We start from the raw sequence: 10,888 nt of genomic DNA on the forward strand, positions 1-10,888 counted from the left end.
TGCTCTGCCCAAGCCTTGCGAGACTCGGTGCTAGCTGCACAAATATTTAGCTTGAACAAGAAAAGGTTTCCATGATTTCTGCAATCATGATATCTGATCCTAGCATGCAGCCATTAATAGCATCATCATAGCTTTGATCGCATACACTCAATGTGCACTGAACTTCATGTTGGATGAGGAAGATTATAAAGCTAGTTTTCCAGAGATCCTAACTTTTCAGGGTGAACTCTTTACCCCACCTACCCATGCATGCATTCGCGCATGCACAAATGCACGCATGCAGAAGCAGCAGCTGTCACAATCTCTCACATTCTGAGTTGTAAGTGTGCACCGTTGCTTTGGACAGTCATTTATTTTTATGGCATTTGCGTTTTAATTTTTAATCAGAGTAAGTTAATATGCCTAAATATGTCATTAAAGGGACACTAAAGGCAAATAACAATTTATGTCAGAGTGAAAGCCCAATGTATGACAACTTCTAAAACGGCAATATTATCAACAGCAGTGCCCTACTTACCAAGAAATTAAGCTAAATGTATCACATGATGAGCGCCACAGGTGGGACATTTTCGAAGTGATCCCGATGACGTATGGAAGTCGGCCTACAATAAATCACTAGTAATCAAACTAGCAGCAGTAAAAAAAGAACCTTCCGAGCATCAAAAGACGTAATAAAATGCTGTTTGTTTGTTTCCGCTTGATTCATGGAAAAAAGAACCTCCGTGGCGTTGCCATATGGGGAACGGCGCGCGTGATTCAAAGGTTCCGTTTTCGCCGAACTGCGCCTCGCCCGGCGCCCCGCTTCGCTCACGCGGTCGCGTCTCAGTGGTAGTTTCGGGATCGCGTACTGCCGCGTGTGTTTTGCGCGCTCGTGAAAGTCGCTCTGACCGAAAGTTCGACAAAATGCCGCATGCATGTGATATTGCCGGATGCCCGAATGGTGCACAACGCCAGTGCTGCAGCAAGGAAACCGGTGTGTCTTTTCACTGGGTGCCGCGAAATGAACCCTTACGCTCGATGTGGCTTAGTGTCATGCCATTGCGCCAGTGTGCTGAACAGTCAAAACCTCTGCGTGTGTGCTCGCTGCGGGACTGCGGGACTGCGGCAAGCTTCGATGGCCGTTGTTGCTACTGTGGGTCCCGCTACTTCCGCTCTGCTGCTACTAGTGTCGGCGCCGCGCAGTAAACGCGGGCAACGTTGGGCACGGCAGCAGTGACGTATGAAAGTCGTATTTTCAGGCGGGAGATTTGAAGCGCGCGAACGCGATGCGGACCACTAAAAACATGATTTTATTTCAAAATAAGCACTTCCTTGGCATAAAAGTAGCACTACGAGGTTTCTGGACCGCTATTTCAACAATCAACGTCGACTTAATATTTGCCTTTAGTGTCCCTTTAAAAGAGGTTTGTGCAGCAGTATTTCAGATTGCTAGCCTAAGCGACGTCACTCACCCATTCTATCTAGAATTGGTAGGGAGAGAAGAAAATTCACAGAGGGATGTTGCTTTGGTAGGCATGGATGTGAAAACATTAGAATATACATATAAGCTTCAGCGTTTACACATGTCATCTAAAGGGCCCTTTACCAGGTAATGGTGTTGCAAATTAACAAGCGTAGTGCTTTGATTACATGGTGGCAATCATGTCTGCGATGCATGAAATTACTGCATTGTGTGAAGACAGTTGAAATTTCAAGCAGAAGGCTGGAGGTCTTTCCTCTCAAGGGATTTACGCTTCGAGAAAGTCAAGGTCACATGCTGCACAAGTGCCCTAGCACAACGTACTCTGCTTGTTAGAATGTCCCATTCCATGGCATGTGACAGTACTTAGGTATCATGTAATGCAGAATGTACAATGCTGCCACTTGAAAAGTGTGGTGAAACAAAACGATGAGAGAAGAAAAAAAAAAGTAGCCTGAGCTTGTCACGGCAATGCGACACTGTCCCTTGACTCCAGTACTAGGAAAAAGGCAGGGAAGCAACACCGCTTGTGGATGCTAGCCAAGGCAATGAAAGTGATTGTTTATGCTAATAGTGATGCCCAGTTAATTACCAGGGTAACAACAGTTTAATTTCTTCTAACTTGTCCAATGATGAGGTGATATAAAAAATTTTGGTGAATGCTACCTGGACAGCACTTAACAACTTCCAGTGTGTAACCAAAACTTGAAATGGGGCCTGATGAAATGGGCCCTTAAAGTTGGCCTTTAATGTTCGTAAGAACCGCCCCTGCCAAATTTTCACCTTTACGTACAACCACCAAGACATCTGGGGTCCCTTTAAAAATATGTTTTAGTGCATGCTAGTGGTGTGTTTTTGCAGTTGCAGGCCTTATCTGCTCAAGCATTGCTTGCACGTTGTTTTACAGCAATGGCAACAAAAAAAACTATCAAAAAAAAGCTACCTCTTTAGAGGGCATGGCATGTTTCACTTTGATCACTGCATCGCTGTTGGTCATATTACTTATCTTGAGTGTTTAAAAAGTTTAACAGTGATAAATTATATTTCATCAGCTTGAATGCAAATTTTTCGAGTATTACTTTTGTGGGTAACCTTTGCAAATTGAACTACCCTGTATGTGCAATGATAAGTAACAGATGTGTAAACAGTATAAAGCACTGTCTCAGTTTCTAATATAATTCTTCTTCACTGTTTTTAGGTTTGCAATGTGGATAGTGTGATTGAGCTCTTCATTTATTTCTTTTTAGCGGAAAACCCCGCCACAAATATAGGAAGGATGGGGAGAGCACTTGTGGCTTCACATGACCCAGAAGAGATCGTCTCTCTTATCAAATTTTTCCAGGGTGTTTCACCTCCTGTTCGGTTGACATCACTGTGCTCACATGTATGTTCTGACTTTTTCCTCTGTGAGTTCTGTTGAATGTATTTTCTGTAAGAAAGCTCTTTGTGTGGTAGTGATTGATATTTTTTAATCTTTCTTAAGTTTCTTAAAAAACTGTTAAAATGTAGTTTTATTTTTTCTGAATAACACCTCTGTCTCGCTCCTCAGTGCGAGTACTATTGGAGAATGTTATGATGGGAGTAATTTTTGAGATTGTGAATTTTAACTGAGTTTTCTTTGTTGAATCTTGCACATGAAACAGCACATTAAATTGAGAACAATTGCTTGGTTAAGTTGCAGTATCACATGTGTACCCCGTTTCATAAATTGTGGGATCTGGGGAAAATAAATATTGATCCACTTAACACATCTGCATTTGGTTTGCAAAGTGCAGAGGTATGGCTAAAAATGATTCTTCTCCTGAATTTCTCACCAGAGGTGGGAAGTAGCCGTAGTATTCTCACTCTGTAATGGGTGCCCAACTCATTCCAGCTGACAGAACCAAAAGCCACTTTATTCAGGACATAACACATCATATACAAATGATACAAGGTGGCAAATGATAATAGTACTTACATATGTGTGTCAATCTACATACAAATCCAATTTCTTATATCAAACAGACGCTGTGAAAATTTGTATTTGATGTTGCTTCAGAATTCTGAAAATGTTTATATATATTTCGATGATTGAGCACTTCTTTGGCTATTCATATTCTTTTTTTTTTAGATATTCAATTATAAAATTTCACTATCCACACACCCCTACAGTCAAATTGCTTCAAGGACAGTAATATTCAGAACTTGTGATGAATTTTTTTTTTCTTTGTCGCCACAACTAGAGGGAAAACTGAAGGTGTGCTTTCAGTCTCCTCAGTGCACTTGTCAGTTTGTTTCTTCATAAAATATTAGCTACATTGAAATTCTTGTTTATTTGTATTATTTAGCAAGCAGCAACTGTATCTTGAACCACATTTTGAGTGCATACAATGGACTGGATGTGCATGACAAAAAAAAGGGGGGGGGGGGTTGGATTTATTGTACAAATGACATGAAAGTGGTGTCCCGCAACATATTTATGTATTGTTTTTTCTCCACAGTGGCAACTGACTAGAAACTTGCGGGAGTTTCATCGGGGCCTCCCACAGCAGTGGCAAGATCGCATGTTTGTCCATCTGGCAAAAGCCCTAGAGTTACGCTCCCTCAAGGTGATTACTAGTACCTTTGGTTCTGCATTTACTATGGTTAATTATGTAGAGGAAAAGGACAAAATAAATTGAACAGTCAGTTTTTATGAACTTGCTACTAGCTCGTGATACCATTGATGTAGGTTCCCCTATTAGAAAAGGAAACTTCAAATTTAAGACCACAAAATTGAGTGAACACTTGTGAGCTCAAACGATAATGTAATTCATTCATGGCTGGATTGTGCCAATTGTACAAATTTATATCTGTTTGAGATAACTAACATAACAAATGGTTTTATGGGGCAGGTACCCATTGTGGTGGCTTAGTGGCTATGGTACTGTGCTGCTAAGCATGAGATTGTAGAATCAAATCCCAGCTGCAGTGGCTACATTTAAATATGAGAAAATTACATTAACACCCGTATGCTTGGATTTAGGTGTACATTGAAGGACCCAAGGCAGTAAAACGTAACTTGGAAGTCTCCCCACCATGGTATGCCTGAATGAAATCTTGGTTTTGGCATGTAAACCCCAGAATTAAATTTTTGAAATAGAACAGATGGAACAAGAACCTTGTTATACAAATTAATCTAGGCTTGCAGCTGTGGGAAAACTAACAAGGCATTTAATCAGCATATTTGCAAGACATTGGTGACCTTTTTGGATTTAGTGAAAGTTGTTCTTAGTGGTTTACTCATGGAGAGGTGAAACAGAAGTAAAAAAACTTTCGTGGCTTTTCATGGCAGTCCACAGCAATATGACCATGAAGTGCAGTGAGGTGAAACTTAGCTTGGTGAAACTTTTACAGCATGTTATGAAAAGCAGCAAAGCAGAGTTGGTTGAACAGAGTGTTATACTAGTGATTTATGTCGGACAACTTATAGAGCCTACACTTTAGTTCAGAAACAAACCACTAACTTTGACGTGCAAAACCTGTTTTTCCTTCTTTACTGCAGTAGACTCTAAATATTTCAAACTCGAGGGAACCTCAGGATTTTGTTTGAATTATCAGTTCTCATAAATATGACTCAAGGGCAACATACCAACTAGTGTTGTAATGTTGTTTCTCAGCGCCACAGCAACATCATAGACAGCTCTGAATGATTGCCAGTAAAGTTTTTAGATGCCAGTGATCATACTGGTACTCATCATTATACAACAGGCGCACGTGTGTGTAATTAAAGTACAAAATGTGTTGTTTCCCGCGACAGCTGGTAGCCCCTTCCCACTTTTAGGACTTTTCTGCATGACACCAGTGTACTGCGGCGAAGGTGACTTTAAGAAGCGTTTGCTATGCGACAAACCAAGGCCAGACCGTCTCGTTTTCTTTTTGTTTTTCTTGCCAGTCAGGATGCAAGTGCTGGTATGCATGGTTTGGCTAGTTCGGTTATATTGTAGGCAGGCAGGCAATCGGCTTTATTGCGACTGTTAGTAACATAAAAATTGAAATGTTCAGCTGAAAGCAACAAAGGCAGCAGGCCTTTTCTGCAAAAAGTAATCGAATTTATGCAATGGGGCATATTGAATTAAGCGGCTTTAAAATACATTGAAAACATAGTGGGCCAATAAAAAATTTAAGGTTTGTTTGAATGAACCGAAAGTTTGAATTATTGAGAGTCGACTGTACGTAGTTCCTAGCCTGTTGACTCATGCCGTTCAGTGCAGTTCCAACCTATTTAGTATGCCATCACTTGTCTCCTCCCGATGCAGTTGTTTGCTCCATCACTGTTGCTCTTCCATGCGGTGGAGGCAGAATTGCGTCTACCACGGGCCTGGCAGCACTGTTGGTGGCCGAGATGCGCTATACAGAGGCCCTGCAGGCAGCAGAGTCACTGCCATTACCAGCCGGTGCCCATAAGCCTACAGATATTATTGAACTGGCTCGTACCTCCTTACTTGCATATTATGCTGAGGCTGACAAAGGTGATCACTTTTTGTTATCACTGTTTTCTATGTATGTGTTGTGCAGTTCTAACTTGTGTGTTGCTATGTTGTCACGTACGCAGAGTGGCTGCAAACATGTGCTAGACGAATATGCAAATGCTTGACCAACACCCTTTGACTCTAGGTACCTGCATACCAGATGGCCTCAGCCGAGATCTCTACTAACCTCTTCTAAGCTCTCTCCTAGTTTGCTGACATACAGTACCTCCACAAAAGAAGACTGACATATGGACCTTGGTATCCAGCCACCTTTGCTTAGTTTCTTGCTATAGCCTCCTTTGTTCCACTGTTTGGCAGTTGCAAAATGCCGTCTCCCTGGGTAGTGTTTTCTGGCATACATCTCAATGTACTGGGCACGGTAGGTACCTTCAAAGGGTAGTGATACAGTCACTCCATGTAGCATGCACCTGAGTGCTAGGAAGGAGGGACTCTTAAGGGCTCATTTTTCTTTGTTAGACACAATATTAATGAGAACTAACAGACAATAATGCCAAGGAAAGTATAGGGGGTGTTATCTGTAGTATTTTGAATATAAATGTGAAGAAAGTAAAGTGGACGAAAAGATAACTTGCCGTCGGCAGGGACCGAACCTGCGACCTTCGAATAACACGTCCGATGCTCTACCACTGAGCTATGGCGGCGGTCATCCTTTCGTCCACTTTATGGGGTATATATGCTCCTTTAAACCTTGGAGTGTGTGACTAGCACCTGAGTGCTAGTCACACATGTCCACATCACCTAGGTGTACATACACTAGGGTATATTTACAGATACGCTTCATATGTTGAAGAAGCTTAACCCTTTGTGGTCTGAAACCTTTACCCACCTTCTGTTTGTTCCGGCCCAAAACTAAAAAAAAAAGCAAAGCTCAAGTATAAGAAATTTACTTACTCTTTGGGAGGTAGCAAATAATGCAGTGAGAAAACTGCGCATGTGAATCGGCTACGGAAATGCTTGTATAACAGTGCCCGACCATGCACCACTGTGGCCGTGTTGTGTTGTTAAGAGGGGTCCAACAACGGATTGCAAAGGGTTAAAAGATGATGCACAGTCTCGGTCTAAATCTTGTTGGCCATTTATCTTGTGTAACTCTGATGGAAATATGTGGAAGTGCCGCGCAATGCGCAAATCCTGGTGCTAACAACTGAAGTAGAGTACTCTCCTACCTATAACAGTGGTGATATATCCTTTCAAAACGGGATTACAAAATATTTCTCTATATCTATAATCCGACATGAGAGACACAGGCCCCAGGTAGTAGACTTCACTGCACGGCATTTATTTTTCGCTGTTATTACACCTCACCGCATTACATTGCTGTGCTGCAGTGAAGCTAGTGCAAATTTATAATTTTGGAGTACAAATAAAACTCTGCTACTGGAGCCATCCATGTCTTGAGACATATACCTCATGTCACGAAACATTTTTTTCCTGCACAGCATGTAGTTTCCTTCAGATAAACACCTTGTTTGACAGCATGTCACAGGCAGTGTTGTTTTGTCAGGACGGATATACCTTCAGTGATTCTAATTGTTCAATGCTTACTTTTTCTGCGTATAGTTGTTGCTAAAAATCAGGCCCTCTAGTTTCCATTATTCTTTTCATGCAGTTTAATATGGACACCGTAAGCAAGCTGCATCCTGCAAAATATTACATACACTTTTGTTTACGTTAACTCAATGCAAGTGGACTAGGTTCAGGAGTTGGCCTAAGGTAGATCAACTTGTCTGCATTTGCATACATTTTGTCAAGTGATTCAACTCGCCTCTTCAAGTATAGCTGACCCCATTCCTCTCAAGTTTGGCATACTCTTCTACACCTGTCAGGAATGTCATCTTAAACATCTGAATTGAAGGGCCCAACTACAGCTAAAATTTTGTCTTTTTAATTTCCTGTATCTTCTTGTTCTTGCCAGCACCTCAGTAGACAAACATACACTGGCAAAACCTTCAATTTTCATTAAATAGCTCTGTTATTATCGTATTTGCTGAATATTCCTATTGTTCATGTATTGTGGTACCATAGAACTCTTTCAGACATATTTCTGTGTATAGAGACGACTTTAATTAATATAACCTTGAAGGAACCAATGAAATTGGTTGGATTATCAAGCGGTTCAATTTAAGTAAGAGGAAAAAACAACAAAGTACGCTGCCAACTCATGTGGCATTATTCGATCCGATGTAACATGTCCCCAAATGAAAAATGCTGCCACTCTTTATGGGTCCAGAGTGGAAAATTAACTTAAAAAGGACATTAAAGGGCCTAAACTTTGTAGAAATTAAACCACACCCAATTTTCTAGCAAGAAAAAAGAGCAAGGTTATCTCATTTTGGCAGTAAGAAAAAGATGAGGCGGAAAATTTAGCTTCAGGAAATGAAACTATTTACTTTATGTCCATTGTTGTCACTCTTAGGGAGCAGTTGACTGTAATAGAGAACATGGTATGTCCTCTTTACAATAACTAGTACATTAGCTGTTCTACATTTAAGTGACAGCTTAAGTGATATCGAAGGTAAAATTAACGAAGAGTTACAGAGAGTACAAGTATGGTTTAAACCGAAACCACCTAAATATCAACACAGAGAAAACTAAATATATGGTCTTTCACTCTAGGAAGAAACAACTCAACTTTGCAGGATTCAACTTGGTTTTAGATACGGCACTGCTACAGCCATTAGCCTCGTTTAAGTACTTAGGGGTCATGTTTGACTCGGACATGAATTGGAAATCGCATATAGAAAAGACATGCTCCAAGCTAGCATATGGTTGTCACACGCTACTAAAAGCCCGTGAATGTTTCGGCGCATCGATTCTACGCATCCTATATTTTGCATTCGTGCACAGTCACTTGAGCTACTGTATAGCATCGTGGGGCAGTACATATAAAACCCATTGAAATGTATTAGCCGCCTGCAAAAGAGGGCAGTCCGGATCATCACATACTCAAACAGGACGGATACTGCAAAACAACTGTTTCAACTGATGCGTGTACTCCACTCAATGCGTGGTACTTCACTGGACTCTGTTCACGTGTCCAGTGTTGCTGAAATAGTGCATCGAATAATAAAACTTGATGACCCACTCCCATTAAGCACCTTTACGTTACCCGTGCGCTGTACAGAGCTGCAGCGGATCACTGCTTTAATTTACGGTAGCCAGAAATGCCTACGGTCGAAGGCTCATAGAATTTCACGGCGCTCTCATATGGAATGCGATACCGACTGATGTGAAAGAGGCGGAAAATTTTTCACTGGCCATGACGCATGCACTTCATGCGAACGTTCTAAGTAGTACGATTGTGTAAGTCATTTAGTGCTAATATTATTATTATGACTATTAGTACTATTCTAGTGCTATTATTATTCTGTGCTATAAGTAGCTATGTTCTGTGCTATTATTCCTTGTATAATTCAATCATGTGTTTTTTCGTTTTTTTTTTAACATTTGTATCCAGTTTGATGTCCTTTGTCGCTGTGGTAACCGCTTGCGCAATTATGTAGGTATGTCACACAATTGGTCCCGCTACTAGCCAGTTAGGCTATGGGACCAAACAAGTGTTTGCGAAGTTTTTGTTACATGGATGTGAAAGTTACAATAAAAAAAATGGCTCCTCAACCATCACAAACGGGTGGTGGCCCAAGCTATACTGACCACTTTGCAAGTCCATCCTGCAAGGCATGTAAATCTCCAAAACACCAGGAACACGTGACAGCGACTTGTTGCCATTAGATGAACAAGTAAAGTAACTTATAATTTGAAAGTGCACTTATAATTGGACTAGAAGTGGTGTGTCATTGTTGTCATGGCTGTGCGAATTTGCCATACATGGTGGCTGCCATCTTGTGTTTACAATGATGCTGGCCAAGCCGGCTCCAACTTTGTTGTTGCAAATGCAGTTTCGGTTCATATTTGCATTTACCCAAGGAATTTCGGACCAATTTTTTCTGAAATTGTAGCATATGTTAAAAAAGAATGTATGCTGTGACAATTTATTGGGAGCTATCATTTTCCGCACTAATGTGTAATCATTTCTGGGATTTTACATTCCACAACCATATATGAATGTGAGGCACGCTGTAGGTGACTCAAGTTTAATTTTCTAGAGTTCTTTAACGTGCACGTAAGTCGGGTGTTCTTGCATTTTGCCCCATCTCTTCCATACTTCCGTACATCTCTTCCATCTCTTGCCATATGTTCCACAGCATTTTTGCAGCGTTCCATAGCAAGACGCATAGGAGGTGCTTGTAATGACCATTAAATTCTCATGTAAAGTTTGTTAAAATAGTTATCTATGTTATAGAGTATTAGTTTTGTTTTAGCACTATTTCAGGCCATTGTAGCTTGCTTTAACAACTGTTATTTCTTATATTCAGATCATCGACCATGTCAAGAGATGGCTGAACTGTGCTGCACATTGCTTATAAACTTGGCTGAGTGGGATGTCTTCTTGGAGATTGAGAAACAACACGAGGATCGATAGGTGTATTTGAGGTGAGCTGATGATATTGTCTCATCTGAGGAACATTCTCTAGTTGTTTGTTCAGTAAGGAAAGTATAAAGAGGAGACAACATGATTAAGGGGACTTTGCAAAATGCTTTTGGAACATTTTTGTTATTAAGGAGCATCATTTTGTGAATGTCTTCAAGCAGGAAGAATTGAATGCATTTCATATTAAAGAAGTTATAGATCACACTGTTTGTGAACAGTGTGATATTACTGCGAGTTATCCATGCATGTGCCACACCCTTGGAGCAGGTGCTGACTGGCAAAAAAAGTTCAGCCAGCTGCATCTTCCTGCATAAGAGCATTGCATATGTCTGTGTTGATATGATAGCAGTTTTCGGAAATTGCTATTTTCTGAAGTTACGTCATGTAGGAAATTGGCTAAAAAAATAGCCGTCCTATTTTTACTGG

At 40.8% G+C, this 10,888-nt stretch overlaps 1 protein-coding gene across 1 annotated transcript; it reads left to right on the plus strand.

The window, feature by feature from the left end:
* Positions 1–2,702: 2,702 nt before the first annotated feature.
* LOC125756549 (uncharacterized) lies at positions 2,703–10,467 on the plus strand. Its single transcript, XM_049411425.1, has 4 exons — positions 2,703–2,843; positions 3,940–4,047; positions 5,737–5,949; positions 10,347–10,467. Exons 1-4 carry the CDS (start codon positions 2,736–2,738, stop codon positions 10,395–10,397), a joined length of 480 nt encoding a protein of 159 aa, XP_049267382.1. The 5' UTR covers positions 2,703–2,735; the 3' UTR covers positions 10,398–10,467.
* The last annotated feature ends 421 nt before the right edge of the window (positions 10,468–10,888 follow it).

Source organism: Rhipicephalus sanguineus, unplaced genomic scaffold (genome assembly GCF_013339695.2).
Source record: "Rhipicephalus sanguineus isolate Rsan-2018 unplaced genomic scaffold, BIME_Rsan_1.4 Seq12255, whole genome shotgun sequence".
NCBI classification, from domain to species: Eukaryota; Metazoa; Arthropoda; class Arachnida; order Ixodida; family Ixodidae; genus Rhipicephalus; species Rhipicephalus sanguineus.